Genomic DNA, 27,429 nt, shown 5'->3' with positions numbered 1-27,429 from the left:
ATATTTAATTATTTATATTAAATAAAATTATATAAAATAATAATTGCATAATTGAAATTCTTCTATAGTCCTGAGTTGTTAAACTTTTGTTGGGGAAAAAAAATACCTGCAGTGTTAACATGGTTGTTATTTTTGTGATAACTAATGAGTTCCAATTGCAAGCCTGAAGTGTTTTGTTTCTTTTAAAGTTTTGAGTTTTGTGTGGACAGATGTCTCCAGATTGTTGGCACTCAGCTATGACAGCTGTGATTGCCTAACTAACTATTGCAGAGCGTCAGAAAGGAAGCCAGCTTCAAAATGACTTCAGATTTCTTTTTCTGTGTAAATAAAGATCTTCCAATCAGATCCACACACTGACAATTACTGCAACACCCGTGGCCCAAATCTATGGGCCTGCTGTGCTGCTGGAACTTGCATACCAGTGGCACAGTATGCTTTACATTAGTTGTAAAACTTGACCCTCCATTCCATGTAACCATGGAATGTTATAATCAGTGTCAAATTGTAATACAGGTGCAGCCTATTTATCCATGGACTTTTTGTCTCAACGTGAATGGGGTGGGGGTACTGAAAGTCACACACACCATTACCTCCTTTGCCCTGCGCTGCCCTGCTGTTTCCGGGCAGCCCAAAAAAGTGTGCCATAAAGCACACTTGTGGGGGTTAGCACTGGATGAGTGCCCGAGCTGTCCCAGCGTGAGCCTGCACTGGAACAGCACTGGTGGGAGGTCGGCGATCTACCACTAGGCAACCTTTGTAAAGAACCTGGTGGTGGAGAAATAAGATGGGGCAGGGGGGAAGTGGCGAAGAGGCGTTCTGAGGCAGGCGGGGAGGAAGGCTGGCAGGGGAGGGAGTGTGGTAGGAGGGGGTGGGACCAGCAGAGCTCAGCTTCACCAGCTCCAGAGCCCAGTGTTGGGCCACATGGATTCCTTGATTCTGCACGAACCGAAAAGCTGCAGCAGAATTGAGTAGGTCCATTGCGGAGCTACTTTCCTTACTCTCATCCTTTTTGAGATGCGGCAACCAGAACTGGACACAATGCTCCAGGTGTGGCCTTACCATCGATTTGTACAACGGCATTATAATATTAGCCGTTTTGTTCTCAGTACCTTTTCTAATGATCCTCAGCATAGAATTGGCCTTCTTCACTGCCGCCGCACATTGGGTCGACACTTTCATCGAGCTGTTCACCACCCCACCCCCCAAGATCTCTCTCCTGATCTGCTCAGGTTGCTCAGGATTGGGCTGTTAACCGGGAAGACTTCTAACTACTCACAAAACAAAGAGCAAGGAAAGGAGTACAGTACTTCAATTCGTGACCACTGTGTAACAAAAAAAGTGGTCCCTGTTCAGATTGTAGCTTACCATTCCACTGGGTCACCACATGACTTCTATTGTGGTCAGGGGCAGGGACCCTCTGGGCAGTTGCATCTGCTGCCTAGCATCCCAGCAAGCTGTGCAACAGGACTTCTAGGCAGATGCGACTGCTCAGAGCATCCCTGTCCCCCAATTGCAGTAGAAGTGATGCTTCACGGGGCAGAAGGATTACTCCAGATCTAGCCCTCAGGCTGGGGTTTGCAAGGCCCTGCTCTATGCCTATAAAACCTTTGCCTTGCAAGGCAGTACTACTGGCAAGGGTTAATGCAGCATTTTAGTGCAGTGATTTTTTGATATAGGATACTGCCTTTTACAGATTTTTAAACTATAACTGTAATCACATCCAAGGCCAGCCCTGTCATGAGGCCAAATTAGGCAGTTGTCTCAGGTAGCACATTAATTGCACATTAATGAGAGGGGTGACATTCAGCCCACTCTCCCCCACTGCTCATCTTCCTCCCATTCCCTGACTTTGAAAAGAAAGAGGAGAGTGGAACACAAAAGAGAGGAGGACTTGTGGGCTAGAGCATTTCCAACATTCTAGCCTACCACTCTCCTCTCCTCCACACTTCTTCCACTCTCTTCCTTTCTTCCTCTTCCAATCAGAGATTGGTGCATCACCGGATCAGGTGGTACAGCCAGGAAGTCTTAGGTCAGCTGTGGCCACATGAGTTTTAGCAAAGCAGAAATTTAAATGCCTGTGGTCTGCTCTAGGAAGCCACAAACTGAAGGATTTGTTTTGAGAGCAGGTCGTATGACAGAGAAAGTTCTGGTCAAGGGCACTTATCAGCAAGTAATGCCTGTGCTGTTTTATTTGTGAGCCCATGTGCCCAAAAATCACACGGGAGTTTACTGGGCCAAAAAGTGACCAGGCAAAAAAGTCGTCCCCTCCTTCTTATTTCTTCTGGAAAGAAATGAACTAAAACTGTGCTGTCGTATCCATAATTGCTCAGAAGTAAGTCCTACTGAGTTCCATGGAGCTGACTCCCAGGTAATTTTGCATAGGATTGTGCATATTTAGTTTAGAATACTCTAACATAATTGTGCATTAGAATACTCTGGCTGCTTCACCAGAATTCACTGAATTCTCCAATTTATTGGAATTCTTCTTTCCAGTAAGGAGGATTCTTTGAGAAACTATTAGGGCACATAATACTACTAGCCCTTGGAAGCCATAAATCCTTCAAACGAAAAGATTACATGGGCTCAGAAGAGACAAGGAGCTTTACTTTTTCATTTTTGTGTGTGTAGCAAGATGACCTTGTGGGATTTAAATACTTGAATTTGTGCTTAAAAATCCCTCCTAAATATAGAAGAAAGTTTTAATCTTCAAAAGTCATCCTGTCGATTGCATTAAATCTACAGGGGTAGTTGTTTTAACATGTTGACATTTTCTTTAGAAGTATGCTTACATCGTAACACTTAAATTTGCATTTCGAAATAATTTTCCATAGATTTTGGATGACCTTTAAGCTGGTTGTTTTGGTTCAGATGAGGGATGCAAGGTTGGTTGCATCCAAAACATTTGTGAGGTGAGACCTGGTAATATCACAAGGAAGGGTTTGATGACTTCCCAGAACTGCCAGTCCTCGCACACGGGGGAAAAAGTGACCTGGCAGTAAAGGTGTGGAGCCCAGCAAAATGGGGTGAAAAAAGCAGAAAGCTGGAGAAAGAGATTTCTGGCAGATGGGCAGCCCTAGACCATTGCAGGCAGATCAACCATTTGCAAATAAAAAATAAAAAATAAAATTCAGCATTCCAGTATCTGTATAGTGTAAACTTAGAGATTCTCTTCAGACCCCCTTAAGATGGTTGGTATTTTGTCTGGTATGCCATCTGTAAGATGTATTTGAAAGACTATTGTTTTGCATTTTAATATTTTAGCGTTTGATACCGAAGACAGTGGAATGATTCAGCAGCATGGAAAAAGGATGTGCTGGTGGGAAAGGCGAGCTAAAGTTGAGAAATACTGGCTTGTAATGGCTCTACTTCTCAAGTTCACAAAAAGAACCTTGGGGAAATCAGAAAACAGACAGGGAGTGGGAACTGCAAACCTCCATGGGTGCCTGGGAGGTAAATTGATAAACTATTATTGTGCAGCGGCCTTCCCCCACTCCCACATTAATTCTTTCTTTTTCCTATTGGGACACCATGTGTCTGTCACATCCTCACTGAGAAGAGCACTGAGGAGGGGAGAGGCTGTACAAATGACAGGTCGGCTCCCTTCAGTTCACACCTCTGAAATGCAGCTTTACTTGCTTGTAAGTGGTTTTTCAAGGCATTATATTTTGCTGTTGAACTGCAAAGCCAAACAATAAAAATCTGGGAATTCTCGGGCTCCAACTCCCAACAAATGCTTCTTCAAATCTGCTAAAACTGAAAAAAAAAAAAATTGCATCCAACTACAAACTGACAGCTTGTGCAAAGGTTTCTCTTAACTTACTGAGGTTGTAATTATTGCACTTGAATATTTCTATTTCTTTCCAAAAGTGACACTGAAAGCAAATCCTGGTTTAACGGAGCGTCCTTTGGGAAATCAAAGCCAGGTCTTCCTTTCCATTGTGTTCTCTCTTTTCCCCTTGAACAAAGTGGAGAGGGGGTGTCTGAAAGAGACATGTGCATTTACTTTGCTTTTCTGAATCAGTTACACCATTTGCTGTTCCTTCTAAGAAAGGGGCAATGTTCAATTGCCTAAGACCAGGGCCTAGGAGAGAGGGGTAAAGGGGGTAATTTGTACCTGGGCCCAGGGTCAAAAAGGGGACCCAGGAGTCAAAGGAGGGAGGCCCAGAAATTTCCTGGGATCTTCCATTTTCTAATCACCCAGATTCACTGCCCACATGGGATTTCTGGGGGCATTATTGTGGGTATATTGTGGCAACTACTGCCACAAGCCAAACACACCAGGCCCAGGAATGCATACATTCCTTAACAGTGTCACATCTGACCAGGAAACTGACCTGCTACAGTAGCTCTTTTGCTGGTGGATCTGCTTACCATGAAGGAGTGTAGAGGAGCTCAGCAACACAGCTGCAGGATTGCAGGTGCTGCAGAAGTCTGTTTTGGTGTACACAGGGCACTTTCCATTCTAGTGTGAGCCTAAATGCAATGCTACTAATCTCCTGCAGTGATTTTCTATATTTGAAAGACTTTTTGAGAGACTTAGGAATGTGTTTGGTTTTCCTTATTACTGTATCTAGCTGCCAAAGCCAGGGAAGCAGGTAGACCTGAGCTCTGCATTGGGAAGACTGGTAGACCTGGGCTCCAAAAACCATTACCACTTTCCCTCTGCCTGTTTTACCCTCATTCTGCCCACCCCCATTGCCACCCCCCCACTCTGTTTCACCCCCTCCCACTTTGAGAAGGGACCCAAAAGAAATTTTGTACCCCCTGATAAAATTCCTCTCAGAGGCCCTGCCTAAGACCACACATTCCAGAGCGCTAGAGAGAAGAAGGTTGTTGAGGAGTAGCAGCTTTGATACAAAATCAGTATTATGTTACAGGTGGCATTTGATGCACCAGTCATTTCTGTTTCAAATTGCCCTCTGTCAGTCAGTGGCATCACTAGGGTTGGCGTCACCCAGTGTAGGAGGCCAGCGCATCACCCCCATGATGGACCTCCTCCCATTCAGTGGGTGGAGCAACACCCTGGACAGTGGACATGGTGATATACCATTGTCCAACCCTGCTGGTTTTTTGGCTATAACTTTTGATAGAATAGAGATATTTCAATGCAGTTTGTTGCATTCTGCATGAAATTACACATTGAGTGATATATACAATGATGACATTGTTTGAAAATACCAAGATTAAAAAAAATTTGGTCAGTAGTGAGTGGTGTCACCCCCCCTGTGCGTGTCACCTGGTGCTGCCCGTACGCCCCCTGGCAATGCCACTGCTCTCTATAATTATTGTTGTCAACCAGTAGTTTAGGAGGATACTAGAAAAATTGATGTTGCGGGTAGTTTATTGATTAAATGAGACAATGAACTTGGTAGACGTAATCCATATTACCTAAACCATGACACCTGCATGGAAAACTGTTATGTGTGTAACCTGATCCAGATACAATTTCATGACCATGAATTCTGTTATGATTGTGGCACATTTTTTCAGGCAATGCAATCATAGCTGGGAAACTGTGGCAAAATTTGTAAAGGGCTTAGTTCACAGTTCTCTAAGCAATTTGGCAATTTAGATCTTCATTATATCACGTGAAATCCACTGTGTAAATATATCAGGCAACACAGCTTTACTTAAATAGGCTTTCCATGTTTCTGACTTTGAAACCAGTGGTGCCCAGCTTCTGTATTCTTGGGGGCTATGCATTCACCCGTGACAAATGAACATAAGAAGAGCCTTGCTGGGTCAGGCCAAAGGCCCATCTAGTCCAACTTCCTGAATCTTACAGTGGCCCACCAGATGCTTCTAGGAACACAAGACAAGAAGATACATGTATCCTGTTGCCACTCCCTTGCATCTGGCATTCAGAGATATGTGACCTCTAAAACCAGGAGATTGCACACAGTCATCATGACTTCTGACAAGTGATGGCCTTTTCCTCCATAAATCTGCCCAATCTTTTAAAAGTATCTAGGCCAGGTGTCATCACAATATCCAGTGGCAAGAGGTTCCGTAGATTGATTATGCACTGGGTAAAGAAATATTTCCTTTTGCCTGTTCTCACGCTCATGCCTGTCAATTTGAGTGGATGTTCCCTGGTTTTGGAGCTGTGTGAGAAGGAGAAGAACTTCCCTGTATCTACTCTGTCCATCCCATGCATAACTTTATATATTTCAGTCACCCCACCTGGTGCCTTCTTTCTAGACCGAAGAGCCTGAAACATTGCGGCCTTTCCTCATGAGGAAGGTGCCCTAGCCCACTAATCACGTTGGTCACTCTCTTCTGCATTAGGGGCCAGTAGTGTATCCTTGCTATACCAAGCAATCAGACTCCACAATAAAGTTCTTGTTTATAAGGTGCATACCCTGGTGTTCCACTGATATGCTCCAAGTAGCTTACAAGTGTTGTTTATGAAACCCTTAAATACTAAAACATATTTACTGACCAATGAGTGTTGCTTGCTGACTCAATGCTACAACAGCAGCGAGAGGCATTGGAGAGGAAAAGATGTTAAGGATCACTCCCTCCAAGCATCTCAGATGTTCTGGCCAGTCTCTTCTCATGCTCTATTGGAAATGAAGCAACTCTGTGAGAAGTCAGAGCCACCTCCGGAAGCAGAAATAGGCAGAACTGGCTCTAGCCTCTCTTCTTCCATATGAAACTTGCCTGCCACCTCCATTCATCATCTGATGCTCTGCTGCACATCAGAGGTTTGATTGATCAGAGGCTTTTCAGTTGCAGCTCCCAGACTGTGGAATTCTCAGATCCCCTCACTCCTGGGGCTTCCCAAGTTATGGACATTCGACTTGTGAACACTGGCACTTGCGAAAACGTATTTTAATAATAATTAACTGGCATACAGGATGCCAACCCACAGACAAGAAGGATTTGCATGCTTGACAGAGAACTGCAGGGATGTCATGAGCTGCCACTAGTACCAAGAGAGTTCTGGAGTGCAGGAAATGGGGTGCAGGGTTGAGATGGAGAAAGGTGGAGACAGATGGTAGAAGGAAAGAGCGCTAGAGAAAGCAAGACAGAGAGGCTTTGGCGCTCATTAGGGGACTAAAAGGCAAAATAAACATCCTTGAATTGAGTGAATGAATACCTTCCCCCACCCGCCTCCCAACACCTGAGGCAGTGTGCTAAATATTGTTGTTCTTGTATGATAACCTCCTGTGCCAAAAGCCCCCTCTTACCTCAATAGTTATTTCCTCTGCTCTCCTTCACTCATTCTCTGGATTCAAAAGGGAAGAGGAAAGGAGAATGGAAGAGGTAGTGTGAAAGAGAGTGATGGGCTAGAGAGTATCTACTCTAGCGCACCCCTCTCTCTTTTCACACTTTCTTTTCTGCTCTGTTCCCCTCTTTGTTTTTTAAATCCAGGGAGCAGATGAGGAAAAGGGGGACAGGTAGAGGTGATTGGGTAGCAGATGCCCACTTCAATACACTGCTTGAGACACCTGCCTCAGTCAGTCTTGTGGATTGGAGGAGACTGTGTACAGATTCCCAGTAAATTAGCATGCAGGTAGGGTAGCCACTCCCAGAAATCTCTTCACTTGCATTCCACTCCAGATAAAGAAAATGGCAAATTTAGAAAAATATCAGAGCTTCCAAAATGCCTTTTAGGGACATTATACCTCATGATTGCTATTTGATCTCTACATTAATTTTTCAAAATGTCAGGAAGCAGGCTGGTTCTGTTATGTTTTTCAAGCAGTTTAAAAAGACCGCCAGTGGGATGGATGCTGTGTCAGAGAATTTCCTATTCACAAAGCAGTTTGCATAGCAAAATAAATCAATAAATGTCTAACTTCTAGAACAGTGGTCTTCAACCTTTTTTTGTGCCATAATCCTAATAAACAAACAAACCAACAAGGTATGAGATTGGAGACCCACTGCCAATTCTACCCCTCCCAGGACCTGAACTGCTCATCCTCTGCCCCTGTCTTCCAGGTAGCTTAGGGGCAGAGAGAAGGGAAAGGTGGTCATGGAACAGGCTTTGAAAGGTTGCTGTGACCCCATAAAAGAGGTTTTGTGACTCCATTGGTATCCTGACCCACAAGTTGAAGAACACTGCACTAGAACACCTTTTTAATCACTCTGCATTCCTCACCACAGTTTGCCTCACTACCTAATCCCTTCCACATCACAATTTTGTTACCCCCCCCCCCTTGATATGTAACATACTCTGTGGACAATCTCTCATCAGTCCTATTTTTGTGGCTTTAGTAGGGTGTGTGTGTGTGTGTGGGTGGGTGGGTGGGTGTGTGGGTGTGTGTGTGTTTTACAAGTATTCAGTCATCTCAAACAGACTTGTTTTGCTTTGTGGGTGAAAATGGAACCTAGGCCCAGATCTGAGCAACTTCTCTGCTTGAAGAAGACAAAGGAGCCAGCTTGGTCCCTGACGCTTGTATGAATCTAATGTAGAGAGATTAAATAGCATTCATGATATAGAATGACCCTACAAAGCACTCCGGAAGCCCTGACATTATTCTAAATGTGCTATTCTCCATACCTGGAATGGGATGTGACTGCAGATCTCACTGGCTGAGGCTACTCTACCTGCATGCTAATTTGCTGGGGATCTGTAGGAGCCCTCAAAAGCAAGCACTTGTCTGTGTTAGTTTCCATGGTGCTGTCACGCTGCTCCCATTCGACAGCTTCACTTATCAACATTTTCCACCCGTCCTCTTCTGCATAATGCGCTGTTCATTCACCCATAAAGTTCAGCTATTGTAATGGCTTGGGCAGAGGAGGGGGGGAGGAAGGCATTCAGGCTGAAGAAGTGAGCCGTGTTCACAGAGGTGTATGGGAACTGGGTTCAGTAACACTATGGGGAATTAGGAAACATGTTCCTTTCCCCATTCATGCAGTGTACCTTGAAAATCACATATGCACATGAGAGAGAGAGAGAGAGGAATATGTCTGAGCAAAGGCAAGTTGAGATTGAGCTGCTTTTAAATATACACACACCCAATTCCATGCAATGGTATAAAGGAACAGTGGAAAAATCATGGTAAGAGACAGGTTGAGTGAATGTATAAAGTAGCTGCTCTCTCATAGTGCCTCAATTAGCAGGCAAACCTCCTCCTCTGATTGACTGCAGCCCTGCTGCTTCTGCCTCTAACTGGGTGCCTCTTTTAATTGGCTTTCATTTTTTTCTTCTCCACAGGACAGCTTTCCTGCTCGCTTTGGAGGAGTCCATTTTGTGAACCAGCCTTGGTACATCCATGCCCTGTACACACTCATCAAGCCCTTCCTCAAAGACAAGACAAGGAAAAGGGTAATTAGAGAATACAGCCTGTCGCAAGACAGTCATTGCTACCCGCTTCTTTTAACTCTTCCTTTTGTTTCTTTGTGGTTTGCTTTGTGTGGCCTCAGAACGTCTGTGAGGGCTGAAGCCTCAGTTGGAGTTTGCCAACAGCCAACATTTAATCAATATTTCAGCAGGAGAGAGTTATTTTCAGACTCCAATCCAGGCACCGGAAAACCTTTCATCATGTACAAATAAAAGACAACCATTTTATAGTATAAACACGTGTGGATGAAATGGGTAGAGAATGATTACTGAGCTGGGAGAGACACCAGGGGCAATTCGCACTGGAGCTCTTTGAGAATGTTCTTTCATCTTGAGAGAAATTTTCTATTTTGCTTCTTCAGCAGACTGCCTTTCCTGTAAAGGAATAAAAAAGAGTCATGGTGGTGCCCCCAGCATTCAAATTTCAAATACAATTAGAGAAGAAGCACGTTTCTACTATGGCACAGAGCCTCAGAATATTGATTTCTACTGTATTACATTTTAGCACAATGTACATAACATTATGATTTATGGGGACACTTTTAATGTAATCCTGACCATTAGAAAACCAGCCAAAGAGGCATATTTGACTGACATAGGTCCAGTGGGCCATAAGAATAGCCCCGCTGGATCAGGTCATAGGCCCATCTAGTCCAGCTTCCTGTATCTCACACTGGCCCACCAAGTGACCCAGGGAGCACACAAGACAACAAGAGACCTGCATCCTGGTGCCCAGCCTTGCATCTGGCATTCTAACATAGTCCATTTCCAGGCCCTGCAAAGTCTCCACAGCTAATACAAGGCAGAAATAGCTACCAACAGCACTTCATGGAGAAGCCTTCTGAGCAATTATTTTGGTAGGGTGCTATAAATTCCTCCAGAACTGTGGGAGACAGAGCCAACCTGCCAGTGAGCTCTAGACACCATGGTGGCATACTGGCAGATGCAGCCAGTGTCTCTACCATCTGCCCCAACACTTACCAGCAGCAGCAAAATTTGTCACTATCAAAAACCATCACCACTGCCAGGTGCCTGCTTCTCCCTGAACTGGCAGGGGGCAGGAGCTGGAACTGAAAGCGCAGCATGGACATATGCCTGCTCTAGTTGATCACATCTCCCACATCCACTCATTACTTCCGGTTCCCAGTTTCACCCACTGCCTTTTCAAAAGGCAGAGCAAGTGGAAGGCTGGAAGTAGGGGTGGAGGAGAAAGTATGCTAGTGCCATGATAGTAGCAGCAGAAAAAAGAGGAGGGGGCTGTATGCCCACCTGTGCGCTGCCACCAGTGAGGCAATAAGTCAGATAGAGGTTAAAAGAGAAGATGTTTCAGACCTCATTGATAAATTAAAGATCAATAAGTCACCGGGCCCTGATGGCATCCACCCAAGGGTTATTAAGGAATTGAAGAATGAAGTTGCAGATCTCTTGACTAAGGTATGCAACTTGTCCCTCAAAACGGCCACGGTGCCAGTAGATTGGAGGATAGCAAATGTCACGCCTATTTTTAAAAAGGGAAAGAGGGGGGACCCGGGAAACTATAGGCCGGTCAGCCTAACATCCATACCGGGTAAGATGGTGGAATGCCTCATCAAAGATAGGATCTCAAAAAAAATAGACGAACAGGCCTTGCTGAGGGAGAGTCAGCATGGCTTCTGTAAGGGTAAGTCTTGCCTCACAAACCTTATAGAATTCTTTGAAAAGGTCAACAGGCATGTGGATGCGGGAGAACCCGTGGACATTATATATCTGGACTTTCAGAAGGCGTTTGACACGGTCCCTCACCAAAGGCTACTGAAAAAACTCCACAGTCAGGGAATTAGAGGACAGGTCCTCTCATGGATTGAGAACTGGTTGGAGGCCAGGAAGCAGAGAGTGGGTGTCAATGGGCAATTTTCACAATGGAGAGAGGTGAAAAGCGGTGTGCCCCAAGGATCTGTCCTGGGACCGGTGCTTTTCAACCTCTTCATAAATGACCTGGAGACAGGGTTGAGCAGTGAAGTGGCTAAGTTTGCGGACGACACCAAACTTTTCCGAGTGGTAAAGACCAGAAGTGATTGTGAGGAGCTCCAGAAGGATCTCTCCAGACTGGCAGAATGGGCAGCAAAATGGCAGATGCGCTTCAATGTCAGTAAGTGTAAAGTCATGCACATTGGGGCAAAAAATCAAAACTTTAGATATAGGCTGATGGGTTCTGAGCTGTCTGTGACAGATCAGGAGAGAGATCTTGGGGTGGTGGTGGACAGGTCGATTAAAGTGTCGACCCAATGTGCGGCGACAGTGAAGAAGGCCAATTCTATGCTTGGGATCATTAGGAAGGGTATTGAGAACAAAACGGTTAGTATTATAATGCCGTTGTACAAATCGATGGTAAGGCCACACCTGGAGTATTGTGTCCAGTTCTGGTCGCTGCATCTCAAAAAAGACATAGTGGAAATGGAAAAGGTGCAAAAGAGAGCGACTAAGATGATTACGGGGCTGGGGCACCTTCCTTATGAGGAAAGGCTACGGCGTTTGGGCCTCTTCAGCCTAGAAAAGAGACACTTGAGGGGGGACATGATTGAGACATACAAAATTATGCAGGGGATGGACAGAGTGGATAGGGAGATGCTCTTTACACTCTCACATAATACCAGAACCAGGGGACATCCACTAAAATTGAGTGTTGGGCGGGTTAGAACAGACAAAAGAAAATATTTCTTTACTCAGCGCGTGGTCGGTCTGTGGAACTTCTTGCCACAGGATGTGGTGCTGGCGTCTAGCCTAGACGCCTTTAAAAGGGGATTGGATGAGTTTCTGGAGGAAAAATCCATTATGGGGTACAAGCCATGATGTGTATGCGCAACCTCCTGATTTTAGGAATGGGTTAAGTCAGAATGCCAGATGTAGGGGAGGGCACCAGGATGAGGTCTCTTGTTATCTGGTGTGCTCCTGGGGCATTTGGTGGGCCTCTGTGAGATACAGGAAGCTGGACTAGATGGGCCTATGGCCTGATCCAGTGGGGCTGTTCTTATGTTCTTATGTTCTTAATGGGGGGAAAAAACAAGGAGGAGATACATCACAGAGCTTGGGGGCTCTGGGCATCAGTAGAAAACAAGAGAGGAGAATATTGGGTTGGGGAGGCACCTCACTCTTGGTCTCAGAGGCCAAGGCTGGTGGGAGGATATACAAACAAGTAGCCAAAGTGGGAAGAATAAAAGTGCAAAGACTTTCACCTAAACAGTGTTGGCAACCTTCAGTCTCGAAAGACTATGGTATCGCGCTCTGAATGGTGGTTCTGGAACAGCGTCTAGTGTGGCTGAAAAGGCCAATTCGGGAGTGACAATCCCTTCCACACTGGGAGCAAGTGCAGTCTGTCCCTGGTCTGTCTCCCTGGCTATGGGCCTGCCTCTTAGCCTCAGACTGTTGGCCAAGTGTCTCTTCAAACTGGGAAAGGCCATGCTGCACAGCCTGCCTCCAAGTGGGCCGCTCAGAGGCCAGGGTTTCCCACTTGTTGAGGTCCACTCCTAAGGCCTTCAGATCCCTCTTGCAGATGTCCTCTATGAGAATCCTCATAGAGGATCTCCTCTATGGAGAACTCATGCAAGGAAAGTGCCCTACAGGTAGACCACAGCTGCAACACCTGAACAATAGTCTTTCAAATGATAGTAGGAGACATTTTTTCCTTATCCAAGGTTTTAACTAGTGAAATTTGTACTTTCTGACATCAGACATGAATTGTGCCCACAGAGAGGTCTGTAGCAGGGCAGGGAGAGAAGACACAAGTAACACATGATCTGGGTAGAAACAGGCCAGAACTTTATGGCTCGTTATAGCTTACAAGAAAAGGTGGCTCACACCTGACGTGGTGGGCACGGATCCCCATCAAGCAACCAGCTGCCCTGTTGGCATTATTACCAACCTGCTGAGGGTGGGATCCAGGACAGAGAGTGGAAAAGTGGGCTACTGATGCGTATCTCTTGGTCCCGCCATTCTTAGGCCCCCACAAGGGGGCTATTGGCTTAAGCAATGCATGGATAGGTATATGACCCCACCTCCCTTTTCTGTGATCCCTGTTGCTTCATCTGGTCATCTCATTGCTCCATTAGATCCCAGATAAATGTCTTCCAAGTAGCTGTGACAACATAATGAACGTGTGGCCACATCAATAGATACAGATGTAAGCCAATTAATATACACACTATACATCACTAATATCATACTGCTATCAGAAAGGCATAGACTCCAGGCATCCCTGTGTCCATTTGGTGTTCAGCCCCACCATTTTCAACCCCACCAACCAGCAACTAACACCGTTCTTAGAAACAGACATGCAATGGGAAGAAGCGATGACCATCCAAAACAACATTAACTAGTGCTAGCAGCCAAATTTCCAAATACAGCCTAGGAATGAACCAGATGGATAAAGTTCTCCCTCTGGTTTTCCCCCAGCCTGCACAACAGTCTCACTCAAAGACTGGAAACGGCTATATCATGTGTTCAGATGGCATTGGAGCTGCCATCCAGCCCTCTCCACCCTGCGTGACCCACACAGGGCACAAGGAGTCACTTGGGAAGTCTGGGAGGGCTATGTCAGGGTCTTGTGATTTGGCCCACAACATTAAGTAAATAAGAAGCAGAGGGTCTTCTATGTTTCCCATAGAACCATGTGTCTCTTTTGAAATAATTTTTAATATTTTGGTATGGCCACGAAAAATTGATTATAAATGAACTCATTGTATCCTTTGTTTTCTGTTTATGTTTTTTCTAAAAAAAGATCTTTCTCCATGGTAACAATCTGAATAGTCTTCACCAGCTTATACACCCAGACTGCCTGCCCTCAGAGTTTGGAGGGACACTTCCTCCGTATGACATGGGCACTTGGGCTCGGACTTTACTTGGTCCAGACTACAACGATGAAAATGAATATACGCATACTTCCTACAATGCCATGCATGTGAAGCACACGTCATCCAACCTGGAGAGGGAATGCTCACCCAAACTCATGAAAAGGTAAGCAGCAAGACATTAGATTCTCTCAGAGCAGCCTTTATTGTTTTCTCCAAGGCAGTGCAGCAAGAGCAAATTTTGCTGAAGTGGAAAGGAAGGGGGTACTTCACCTTGAAGGGAAATTACTATGTGGCAATGAAAGAACTGCATCTCTACTAAATGCAATTACTTGCTTGATTACTAATGATTGGGAGGAAAGCAAGTTTGAGCAAAGAGGTTTCAGTAATGTATTAAATGGAAAAGCATCACAGTGGAATGCTCTGCCAAGAGACAGAAGGCATCACACAGAATTATGGCTGTCTTGTGTGTCATTAACCATGGTTGATTCTGGTGCATCCTGGTTACACTTGTTAAACAGGCAGAATTTTTTTCTCTCTCTGTAATGGAGGAAGTAAAATATGCGCTACAAGATGTCCAAAGCAAAATGAAAGATCTTTGAGTGGCATATTGTCATGCCTACTAAAACTAAGCTATAAAAAGTACCTTTGTGGGGGCTAGTTCAGTTATGGTGAATGGTGGTCTTTGAATGATGGTTAAGGAATTGGGAATGGGATACAGGAGAATGTGATCTCACAACGTTTCTGTATACAGAGGCATTCTACTCCCCCAGCATTCTTCATCAGCTGACCTTAACCACAGTTAAAAGCCATTTCTGCTCAATATATGCAACAGGGGTAAAAATGTGGACTGTGGGCTGAGCAGAAATGGGTTAAGGTTCTGTCTTACTGAGACTTGAAACTTGAGGCCTGTGATCATACTGTAAGGGCCCATTTGGAGAAGAGACAGTTAGGTCAGATTAGGTTAGACTGGGGCTGAGAAGCCAGCTGACCTTTTGCCTCCCTGCACCTGTAGTGAATTCAGAATCGTACAGACCAGAATTTCTACAGCAGGGGTGTCAAACTCATTTCATACAGTGGGCCAAATAGCATTCTTTGATCCTGCTGAGTGCCAGAAGTGACATCATTAAGCAGGAAGTGACTTAATGCATCATTGAGCAGATGATGGCCAGAAATAAGCACTTTTTTCTCACATAGGAATGCATTAACTCCGGGTTTCTCAAACTGTGGGTCGCAACCCACTTGGTGAATTGTGACCTGATTGTTGCTGAGTCAGCTTTAGCTGATCAGCTGATAGCTGAGCAGGCAAATGCATGGAGCCCTATGGAAAGTGAAACTGAACCATATCTTGCGTTTACTCACAACTTGCCTTAGGGCCCAGTTCTATCCAGCTTTCCAGTGCCAGTGCAGCTGTGCCAATGGGGCATGTGCTGCATCCTATGGTTGGAAGGCGGAGGCCTCCTCAAGGTATGGATACATTTGTTCCCTTACCTTGGGGCTGCATTGCAGCTATACCAGTGCTGGAAAGTTAGATAGGATTGGGCCCTCAGTCCACTGGAAAGCGCAGGCTGAAAGACTTTGAAAAAACTTTTATTAACAATTGGAAACCATTCATGGACTTCCTGTGTGTGAAAGGGAAAATGGGTCTAATGAATTATGGATTAAATGAGTAAATAATCGATATACATATATTATTACATTTTTTCATTTTCTTTCCTGTGGTTGAAATGTATTTTAGACATAACCAATAGACTGTTTGACTATTGGGTCCTGATAGTGATATGTTTTAAATATAAGAACTTAAATTGAACTGGGTAGGGCTGAAATTCTTACTGATTTTTTGGTGTGGAAGGGGTGTTATTGAAGGTAGGCTACAGACAAAATTCAATTGGTGGAACAGAGCTGGCTTCCCCTTACTTATTTGTTTTACTTTACTTTTAATTTACTTTAATTACTTATAACTTATTTTAATTTTCTTGATGACGTCCTTTCCGGCCATGACATCACTTCTGGTGGGTCCCGAACCGGTTGTCATTCTGGTGCTAGAAGTTTGAGAACCACTGCATTAGCTGCAAGTGACAGAAGAGAAAATGTGCAGCTCTTGATCATATTTTCAAGCTAGGGCACAGCCATCACTCATGCCACCCTTTCAGCAGCACTGCTTCTGCCAAGGTCACAGATCAGCAGCTGAGAGGTGCACTCTACAAAGTGACGCCTTGGCAGAAGTGAGTCTGAAAGGGCAGTCTGCATGATAATTGGGCTCTCTCAGCACCTCAGCAGTGCCTCCCTCTCTCACTCCTCTTGGCCTGCCCCAACTCTTATAGCATTTCTCAACTTCTGAGGCCTCCTTCTGTCTCTCTCTCCCAAATCCTCAACAGAAGCAGCACTTACAATGCTTACCCTTGAAAGGGTGGTGCTCGAAGAGCCCAATTATCACATGGAACAGATAAAGAACTTCCATGGGTGATCTCCAGCCTGTGGGCTTTTTATGACACCTGCTCATGACACTCCTGTTCTAGAGAATCTGCTGTTTTCATTTTAAGTGGACAGTTTCCACAGGTTTGACAGACCTTGACTACAGTTCTCACATAAATTCTATGTATTTTGTGTCATTTATATTGTAAGGTTGCTGTTTTACCTCTTCCATTGCTCATGATAAATTGAGACCAGGTACTTCATACTAGAAAACAGACACCACTGCAGTTTGTTTTTTTTAAAAATAAACATTCTTGTACTGTTCTGTGTTGTTGGTGAAGAATGAAACAAAGCGAATCCCAAACCACAGAGGCAGATAGCAAGCAAGCACTTCAGTATTTTTTTAGGCTTGTGAGGACTCGGTCACTGAACTCTTGCATTCTGAGCACAGTGTGAATTTCTACAGCAGTGGAAGAATGCACTCTGCATTTTGACTTAGGTCTTGAGGATATCCTTTCTACCTCAAGAAATGTCTGTGAGTTACTATGACTTATTTCCTCTGTGTACGCTGCATTCACTGAGAAGGCAAGAGAAACTATGGCTGCAATCCTAACCACACTTTCCTGAGAGTAAGTCCCATTGAACAAAATAGGACCTATGTAGACTTGGTGAGGATTGTGCCCTCTGTGTATTAGAAAGATGAAAACAGCAAGGTGAAAGTCATGACAGAACTAAACCAAATGCAGTTCTGCCTCATTGGGGGAGGGGGATAGGAACATCAAAATACCATAATAGTCTATATGCTGCACATTTCATTGTGCATACCTGATGACAGACGTGGAGAAATTAGAAACTCTCTAAGCAGCTCCTAATTAAGAATCAAGTTTTTTGAGCTCAGTAATATTTTTCAGTACTGTGAATCATTTCAATTGTCAAACATTACTTTCCAATTCTGTGCTCCATTTTCAGTCCCAAATCATCTTCATTTTCCTTCATGACCACAGTCTTATAGTTTTCTGACAGAAAACCAGGGTCCTACAGCCTTCCATCGCAACCCAGCAGGAATTTATTTTTTCCTCAGCCTGAGTAAAATAGAAGCATAAAAAAGACTGAAAAAACACACTAAAAATATTTGATCCATGATAAAAGTAGAACAAACAAAACTGTCAACTAAGCAGCATAACGGCAAAGGAGATACAACTCATTCATACCAAAGGCATGGCAAAATGGCACAGTATGAATGTAAAAAGCCAATAAAAAAGGGACCACTTGAGCCTCCAGGAAGGTTTATAGTTTGAGTGGCATGGCCAAGGAAGCCCTTTCTTGTATACCCACCAACTACACATGTGACAGTGGTGGGACAGAAAGAAGGTCCTTCATTAAAGTCCTCAGTGGGCAGGCACGATTAAGGCTGCAGTCCTGTATATACTTATGTGGGGTAAATCCCACTGACATCAATAGGACTTTCTTGTGAATATATAGGTATAGGGTTGTAATGTAAAGGCAAATACAAGACTTTGAATTGAGCTTGAAAACAAACCAGAGGAAGGCTATGCAGACTGTATAGTAAATGGAATCATATGCAGGGCTGGCCCATCCATGAGGCAGACTACGAGCCCAATTCTATGCATGTCTACTCAGATATAAGTTCCAGTATAGTCAGTGGGGCTTAATCCTAGGAAAATGTGGATGGGATTGTAGCCTAAGGCAATTACCTCAGGCAGCTGATAAACAGAGGGTACCCACCTCCATCTACTTTTATGCCTCTACTGCTCTTCCTTCTGATCTTCCTCCCAATATCTCCTCCTTCCCAAAATCTCCTCCTCCCTCCACTGCTCCTCCCTCCCAACTTCTCTAAGTGTTTTCTACGCTAGCCCACCTCTTCTGCTCCAACCCCCTCTTCCTTTTCCAATCCAGGGAGTGGGAGAAGAGATTGGCACATTACCAGAGGAGAGGCAGCATTTGGGACACTGCCTCAGGCACCAGGTCTTGGGCCATCCCTGGCCATATAGCCTTTCCAGCAGTCTCTGCGCTATTCCTGCCACAGGTTTTTGAGCACTTCCCCATTCAACTGTTCTGAGAGGCCCGAACACTCTGACACACCTGAGGGGATTATGCATCTGAGGTGACACAACGGAAGATTGTAAAGCAAAGAAATTCCAAATGCTGCTGGAAATGTGAAATCCCTCATGCATTATCAATAAGAAAATCAATTGGTGCTTGTTTGGTGCATGAAGGAAACATTTTCCTTCACTGATATTTTATACAGAAGGAATGAATTGTTGAAAGATAATTGCCTGGAGGAGATGCAGTAATCGGCAGAGAATTAGAGGGAAATGAGCAGATGGGAGGTGGAACCAGAATGAAGAGATCTTTGCAGCGTGGCCTGATTGATTGGTCACACTGCCTCGGCTTGAAAGGCAGCAAGCTCCACTCAAGGGGGAAAGCTCAGCAGGGTGGTCATGGTTTTTAGCATGGGCTTTAGCAAATAAGGTTGTTAATAACACAAAGGAAGAATATTAGGGGAGGAATAAAAGACAGGATCGGGAGCACGCAGCTTTCACATCCTGCATTCTTATTCAGTGGAGCCTCGTCTTCAGATTGAGCAGGGGCAGCTTGGGGTTGAACTGAAACTTTTCCCAACTGCCACAGGTTTAAGTAGCAGCTTACAGATCAAGGCTGCAATGAAATCAGGGCATCTACAGACATGTCCTTCTTTCCTATGTGGAAATCAGCCCCATTCTGGAAAAATGTTATGTGTAAAACGGCCCAGTGGGGATGGAGTTGCTCTTGCCACAGACACATACTAACCCACCGTGGGCCAGGAGGTGGCATATGGGAGTTAAGCTTGTGGTGGCCAATTTGCCAAACATTTCCCTTTTTTCAGATAGGCAGAACCAGAGGTTAACTTGGGCTGCTGCTCGGCCCACCCTGGCACCAGATTTTTCTTCCATGTTTCAAAAGTTGGCAGAATAATGATATCACCAGGCCTCAGGAAACTCAGGTAAGAGGCAGGAAGAACCTACCGCCAGGGAGAGAAAATCTAGTGCTCTTACTGGTAGGAAATCCAAGGCAAGTGATTGTTGAGGCCAGCGATTGCTGAACTTAGCACTGTCCTGGCGCATAGCTTCTGACTGACTAGAAACATCCTATTCAAATAGTTGTGCATTGCCTTGAACACAGGAAAAACGTAAATGATTTTCATTAATCATGTGGGTAGGAATGCTGACTTACAGCCCAAATCCTATGCATGTCTACTCAGAGGTAAGTCCCAGTAGAGTCAAAGGGGCTTACTCCCAGGTAAGTGTGGATAGTATTGGGCTGTTACTCAACCCATGTTTTTCCTAAATATAGGTCTGACTGAAACCCCTGGAGGCAGATGGCTGGAGCTGCAGGGGAAGAGTGATGGGTGGGTCTCCTCTTGCTTCTTCCATACAAGTCATCCATATTACCAGCACATTCAGTTAGAAAAAGCAGCCATTGGGTTTTGATTACACATGCGAGTAACAGGTGGTTCTGTCCTCTGCCCCAGTTCCTTAGTCTGCAGAATTCCTTTCTGTGTTCCAGCCTGAGAATTACAAGGATGAATGCTGTGGTTATAAGGAGTCCATTATAGTTTTTAGTGTTTTGCCATTGCCTGTAATTCAAATACTTGTAAGGCTACCAAATGGCAACTCTGAAGTGACTGTACTTTACAGGAGCGTGGAGAAGCTTTCCATGGAAGCACATTTATTATTTAGAGAAATAAGTATTGTATTGGCCTCCTTAGTTATTTCCTTTAGTCCTGCAGTTCTCAATCTGTGGGTTAGGATCTGCAGTTCATTAGGGCTGCCTCACTAGGAGAAGTGGATCATGTTTTTTTGCAAGTAAATATATAAAATATTACTTGTACATAAATATATTATTTTTTTCTAAATCACTTTTTTTATAAGTCTCATAAAGCTAAGTGCTCCCTGGGGCATTTGGTGGGCCGCTGTGAGATACAGGAAGCGGGACTAGAAGGGCCTATGGCCTGATCCAGTGGGGCTGTTCTTATGTTCTTAAGTGAGTCCCAATAGAGTATCATTTTTAAAAGTGGGTCCTGGTGCTAAAATAATTTAGAACCACAGCTTTATAGCCCAATCCTATCCACTTTTCCAGTGCTGGTGCAGCTGTGCCAATGGGACGTGCACTGCATCCTGTGGTAGGGAAACAGTCACAGAAATGACTGGGGAAATGTATGGGAACATTTGTTTCCTTATCTCGGGGCTGCATTGTGGTGGAATGTTGGATAGGATTGGGCCCTTGGTCTATAATGGACAAGTTCATCAGGGGCAATATAATCTTTGAGCCATTCCCTTTCCCTAGCTATGTTTCTCGATGAGCTGGGATTGGAATGAACCTTTCTCAGTTTCAAACTTTTTAAGAGCATTAAAAATAGCACTGATTTTTAAAATAGCATTAAGGCTGCAGTCTTATACACATTTTCCTGGGAGTAAGCCCGACTGAACACAGTGAAATTTACTTCTGAGTAAACATGCATAGGATTGTACTATAATAGTCTTAAAAGTGACACAAAAAAACCAGCTTCTTTAAACATATCATTCACAGCATATGGTACAGGGATATTTTGAGATGGAGAATCATCTAGAAAGAAGAGGTGCTTCCATTTCCTTTAACCAAAGTGATTGGAAGGGGGGAGGAATGTGTTTGTTACCAGCTAAAGTAGTGGTTCTCACATATTTAGCACTGAAACCCACTTTGTAGAATGAGAATCTGTCAGGACCCACTGGAAGTGATGTCACGACTGGAAGTGACATCATCAAACAGGAACATTTTTAACAATCCTATGCTGCAATCCTACCTGGACTTACCCAGGAGTCAGTCCCATTTACTATCATTGTTAAGATACATAGTAGCTTGTTACAAGTACAGGTCTGTAACATTTCCCCAAATGCAGTCACATACAATGACAATATATTCAAGTCTGATATATTAAAAATAAAATTTTGAAATGAATGGGGACCCACCTGAAATTGGCTCATGACCCACCTGGTGGGTCCTGACCCACAGTTTGAGAAACACTGAGCTAGAGAACACACTCCCTAACACTTAGCTCTTAGATTAATGGCTTCAAGAAGACAGAACATTGTTCCCATCAGTGTTCTGGTTAACTGTGCTATTTTTAAAACAGCAGTATTGTTGAAATGACTGCTGGTGATTCGTATGGGGAGCATAATTTATACTTTCAAAATCTAGCTAATGTTTAGATGGCATTCACAGTGAATGAATCACTACTTCACTCAAATGTGTGTGGTAGCTCTCTCAGTGGCTTTGGAACACTGTGTTCAGTTATTAAGACACGCATTACCTGGAATCTAAAAGGGAAGGTTTAGAGCAGTACAATACTCACGTTTAACAAACAGGCAATGTTATTTTACTTTCTGGTGGCTGCTTCAAATGGTACAAATTTGTGGATGGGTGGAATAGGATGTTGTCATTGCTGCTACTTCCTGGATCCAACCGACACATTATGTGGCCTACACAATTGTCCATCCTGCATAAAAGACCCTATCCATTATATATGAATAAATTGCATGGATTGCATGGGAGAAGGTGAATAAATATGATTCCCACACTTGCAGTCTGAAGTGGAACAGCCCAGAATTCTGCCACCGCAGTTTACCACCTCGGCATAATGTGTAGGTTGGGATCTCAAATCAAATCTGTTTTTGGAAGTCAGGGGAAGTGAAAAAGCCATTTGGATCTTCTGTAATAAGAGAGACTTTGAGCAAAAAAATAAAATGCACATTTCTTGCTGGGCATCAATTAGTGTGTTTAAAGCCTCTCTCCTTCCTCTTCAAGCAAGTCAATACAGCTTTTCGTTTATGGTGTCTCAAGAGAACCCAATATTTCAGCAGGACTATAAAAATACAATAGCCAGTTCTATTCATAGGTTCTTGAATTACTTACACAAGATGGTAAGGAAGACTCTTATACCGGAATGTGTCCAAGTGCAATTAAATGCACCACAGAGAAAGCTCAGCACAGATAGCTGGAGTCTGTTCTCCCCCAAAGTAATGGATCAATGTGTAAGAGTTTATTTGAAACAAACTCTAAGGCCTGGTGTACACATCATGTATGGCAGGGGTGCTCACACTTTTTTGGCTCGAGAGCTACTTTGAAACCCAGCAAGGCCCGGAGATCTACCAGGGGGTAAGGAAGCGTCTGACAGACACCCCCTTTGATGTATGGAGCCCCTGCTGGACCAGGTCAGAGGAGGCCCACCAAGTCCAGCTTCCTGTGCCCCACAGTGGCCCACCAGATGCTTCAGGAAGCACACGGGAGGCCTCTCCTGTCTCCCCACCCCACATACTGGGGGCAGCCACAGGTCCCCCCAAGAGGCACATGCCCAGCCTTGCTGCACTACGGGGGGAGGAGCTCCCCACTCCCCGCCCCCCCAAACTCTTTGTGGCTGCGCCCCGAGACCAGCAGGGAGAGGGAGGCGTCACAGGTCCTCCTCGGAAGGGGCGGGGGGCTTCCCTGTTTCCATGGAGAGGGGCTGTGGGTGCAGGCGGCAGGCGGGGGAGACACTGCTCCCACCGGCCCTCCTCCTGCAGTGTCGGGGGGCCAGGGGGGTCGTCTCACCTGTCAGCCCCAACCGAGAGCAGCAGCGGCCGCAGCACTTACCTCTGGGCTCCTACAGGGGCGGCTGGGCCAGGCATGGCTGGGCTGGGTTGGGCCGGACCTGACTGGAAGGGAAGGGGAGGGTCACTCGGAGCCTCCCGCGGCAACCGCCAGCAGAGCGTCTCCATCTCGAACTCCCGCCCCTCCCCCTTCCGCTACGGAGCCCCAGGAAGCACCTCAGTCCAGTGCAGCCCAGCTCCCCCTCCTGCCGCCGCCCACTTTAGCTCCTGCTCTTCCGGCATGCAGCGCCACGAAACTGATGAAACTGACTAGAGTCTCCTCAGTTTTGTTGCTGCATGCCTGAAGAGCAGCTAAAGTGTCAGTTTCAGTGTCAGTTTAGTGTCAGCTAAATATGTCAGTTTCATCTAGTCGCTAGACGAAACTGACATATTAACAGTTTGGAGAGACAGGGCTCCGCGATCTACTCATTTTGCCTCGCAATCTACCGGTAGATCGCAATCCACCTATTGAGCACCCCTGATGTATGGAATTAGCTTAAATAGTATCTCTGAGATGACCTCTGGTTGTTGTAACAAAATATTGTTTGTAGAAGGTGGTTCCAGATTGCTTTCAAGCCAAGGGAGCTGCAGTGCTTGGTTGCAAAGGAGAGCATAGATGTAGTGGGCATAATGGAAGCCTGGTTGAACAGAGAGAACCACTGGGATACAGTTACTCCAGGATACAAACTCTATAGAAAGGACAGGGAGGGTCTTATTGGAGGTGATGTAGCTCTGTATGAAGTTTAGGGTGCAATCCTAACCCAATTTCCAGGACTAGCATAGCTGTGCCAGTGGGATGTGTATCGCAGCAGCGGGCCTCCCCAGCCCCACTTCCAGGGCAAAGGTCCACAATGGTGCCCCCCGCAGGCTACTGCTGCCCCCCCTACTCACCTGAGGCTCATGGAGTCTCAAGCAACCCAGGAATGCATTGGAGAAACCTCTGTGAGGTTCCCCGATGCTTTAAACTGGGCTTCCAAAAAACCGGAAGCACAGTTTCTGCCCCCAACAGGAGCCTCAGAGAGGCTTCTGCGGGGTCCTGGTGCCTTGCACCTGGGGCTTTTGCCCCATCAGACCTTATGGTAGGTCCACAACTGGTGCGCTGCATCCTGCAGTCGGAAGGCAGTCATGGAGACTCCCTCAAGGTAAGGCAATGCTTGTTCCCTTACCTCAGCATTGCATTGCCCTTATGGCACTGCTGGAAAGTTGGTTAGGATTGCTGCCATAGACCTACAGAGGGTAGGTGACCCTAGACTTCATTCTTTGTAGTGCCCATGACCTAAGTGTGAGGTGTAAGCGTTGTTGAGCTGATAGGGAACAGTGACTGTAGTGCTATCCAGTTCAAGGCAAATGTAATTGGAAAGTTTGAAATGAAGTTCAACTCTGGCATTTTGGACCACATTTTGCACCAGTCAATCTGGTTCCCTTTGATTCCTATATGCACTGACGTTCACAGAAGTCAATACTTTTTTTGGTTGTCTGAGACTGCAGCTGTAAAGCCTATTGAGATTAGTGGGATTTTCTTGTCAATAAACTTACCTAAGCTTGCACTGTGACTTTATAGTTCCTGAACTGGTGGATATTTTCATGATCTCTACAACATTTGTATAATGTACAGTGAGCCCAAACTTAGCCCTCCATGCTGCAGCTGCAGAGCTCAGCACCCAGAAGTAATTGGCAATGACGTGGGATGTGAGGATGTCACCACCACTTACTTCTGGGTTGAGAGACCACAAAGTGACCCTGAAAATGGTGGTAAGAGGGTCAGGGTAGGTGGATGGGTGGGGTTTTTTTGCAAAGAAAACCTTGCACACAGAGCTCTGCCTTCTGACATGAGCCTCTGCTCTGTGGTGTTCAGTGCCATATTGTGATCTTGCTCCCAAGTGGCCCCTGCGTCGCCCCTGCGCATTTTCTGCACCACCCCACAGAGCCATGCCTCACAGTCTGGGAACAGATGATATACAGCAGGGGTGCCCAAACCCCAGCTCTGGGGTCTCTTGCGGCCCTTGAGGACTCCAGTCCAGCCCGCAGGAAGCCCCCAGTCTCCAATGAGCCTCTGGCCCTCCAGAGACTTGCTGGAGCCCGCACTGGCCTGATGCAACTGCTCTCAGCATGACAGCCAACTGCTTGATCTTTTGCCTGAGCTGTGGGATGAGGCTTCCTCCACTGCTTGCTGTTTCACTTCTGTGATGCAGCAGCGGCAGCAAAGGAAAGGTTGGCCTTGCTTTGTGCAAGGCCTTTTATAACCCTTGGGCTATTGCAAGACCTGCATTCATTCATATAAGTTCCATCTCTAATGTATTCATTTATGTAAATTTATTCAAATTTGAAATGTAAATTAACTTTTTTCCTGGCCCCCAACACAGTGTCAGAGAGATGATGTGGCCTCCTGCCAAAAAGTTTGGACACCCCTGCTATAGAGCTTCCATCTTTTTGTCAAACCAGACCATCCATGTAGTACTTGTGGAAACAATTTTCTTGGGATAACAGTACATAAAGAAAACCATATCAGCCTTGCAAATTTGAGTCTATTAGAAAAATAAAACAATGAAATGTTAACAACTGTGTTGTTGTTTCAGGTCTCAGTCTGTGGTGGAACCTGGGATGTTGAAACACGAGGATCAGAATGAGAATGAGAATACCCAGCCACTCTTGGCTCTAGACTGAGTCTGAACATTCATTGTGAACACATAAATGCATCATCAGACTTACAAGGTCCAAGAAACCTATGAAGTAAAAGACAGGTTTAATACATATTTACACACGTTCAGCTTGAAATCAGGCTCACCATCTTTGCAGAGCAAGTAATGATCATCACCAGCCATCCGTCTGTGTGGCCAAAGCCAAAGGGGAAGATTCCTTGTGGCCCAGAACTCAAAGATAATGGGAAGTGTTTGACTTTAAAGCAGGGTTCTTTTGCTTTCCCTTTTATGATGTATGATATTTACGACTGAACCATGAGAAACAACTTTCTATGTTCATACACTCAGAGATGCATCAGTTGAGGTTTTCCCTGACTGTTTAAATTAATAGGGATATTCTCCAATTTTACTAAAATAAAATGTAGATGAAGTAAAAAAAAAAAGTTTGAGTTTAAACATTGCAGTAATAGGCTTAGTTTGTCATTCAGAGAGAACACCTCCAAAAGTCCTTCAGTCCTTGCAAAGATTTTTTTTCTTCCCGATGTTTTTTTATTTATAAACAAAGAATTGCTAGGCAAGCACCAGCAGAAAATTGTTCATTTCTGCAGTATGTGATCCCATCATCCCAATATTTGCAGGGATCACTTATTTCAAATCTAATTCCTAACTCTAGAAAGTTCCTATAATCCTATCAGCTCAAGATAACGAGTGGAGTGGGTAACATGGGAAACAGATATTGTCAATTTCAAAAACTACTACTGTATTTCATTTTAACAAGGTGGGGGATTTTCTTCCCTCCCCCCAAAAGCTACTGCTCCACATTTATGTGGAGTAGATGTAGCAGTGGTGATAGAGGAAAATGAGGTGAACGCTCAATGGAAATACTGGTGATTAATGTTTCACTCCAGGTCCTTTCATTCATTTAGGTCACTCCAGCAAATGAAAGCTCACTGGAGCTGTTTCACTATCATCTTTTCCACAATCAGTTAAAGGTGTAGCCACGGGGCCTGACTGACTGCAGATATAGGCTGTGCTTATAATGGAAAAGGAAAACTTGGGATGAATTATTCAATATGCCTCCATTAGAACGAACTGTTGAAGAACAGAAAAATGTAGAACTGAAATGCCAAAGATCAGTTTGCTGTTCCTGTCTTTACAAAATCGAATCCCATCCCAACATTCAAATGAAAATAGATAATAAAAAATCTACTCTTATGAAACTGTTTTTGGCCGTGGTTTTATTTCCTTAAATAGTTATAAGCATTTAAGTCACTTTTTGCAACTCTATGGAAGAGCCAGTTCACAGTCTTTTGCCAAACACAAAATAGAATCCATGTACATTAGAAAGATTAACTTACTACCATGAGGTCAGCAACGTAACTCTTAGGTGACAGCTTGGAAGCAATGATATCATTTGCTTGGGTCTGATCCATTATGACTCAAACCGTGATGTTTTACTACCAGAGTGTATCCTCTTGGGGGTAAGTTTCAGGGACCGTTTATTATGAAGCCAAGGATATTGCTTTTACGGAGGAGTCGCTGCTGCCGACACAATATAATTTAGCTATAGTTTGTCCCTCAGGGTCAAATAGATA

The 27,429-nt window shown here is 44.8% G+C and overlaps 1 protein-coding gene across 1 annotated transcript in view; it reads left to right on the top strand.

Moving 5' to 3' along the window:
• The window catches only part of CLVS1 (clavesin 1), a 73,091-nt gene extending 47,232 nt beyond the window's left edge, over window positions 1-25,859 (top strand). The window contains 3 exon segments of the mRNA XM_066625943.1: window positions 9,167-9,277; window positions 14,046-14,281; window positions 25,772-25,859. Of these exon segments, the coding sequence (XP_066482040.1) occupies window positions 9,167-9,277; window positions 14,046-14,281; window positions 25,772-25,859 (435 nt within the window).
• Window positions 25,860-27,429: the final 1,570 nt, after the last annotated feature.

The sequence above is a fragment of the Tiliqua scincoides genome, chromosome 4, assembly GCF_035046505.1.
Source record: "Tiliqua scincoides isolate rTilSci1 chromosome 4, rTilSci1.hap2, whole genome shotgun sequence".
In the NCBI taxonomy this organism is placed as follows: domain Eukaryota; kingdom Metazoa; phylum Chordata; class Lepidosauria; order Squamata; family Scincidae; genus Tiliqua; species Tiliqua scincoides.
Note: the sequence above shows the minus strand (reverse complement) of the source record. Positions and strands in the feature narration are given on the sequence as shown.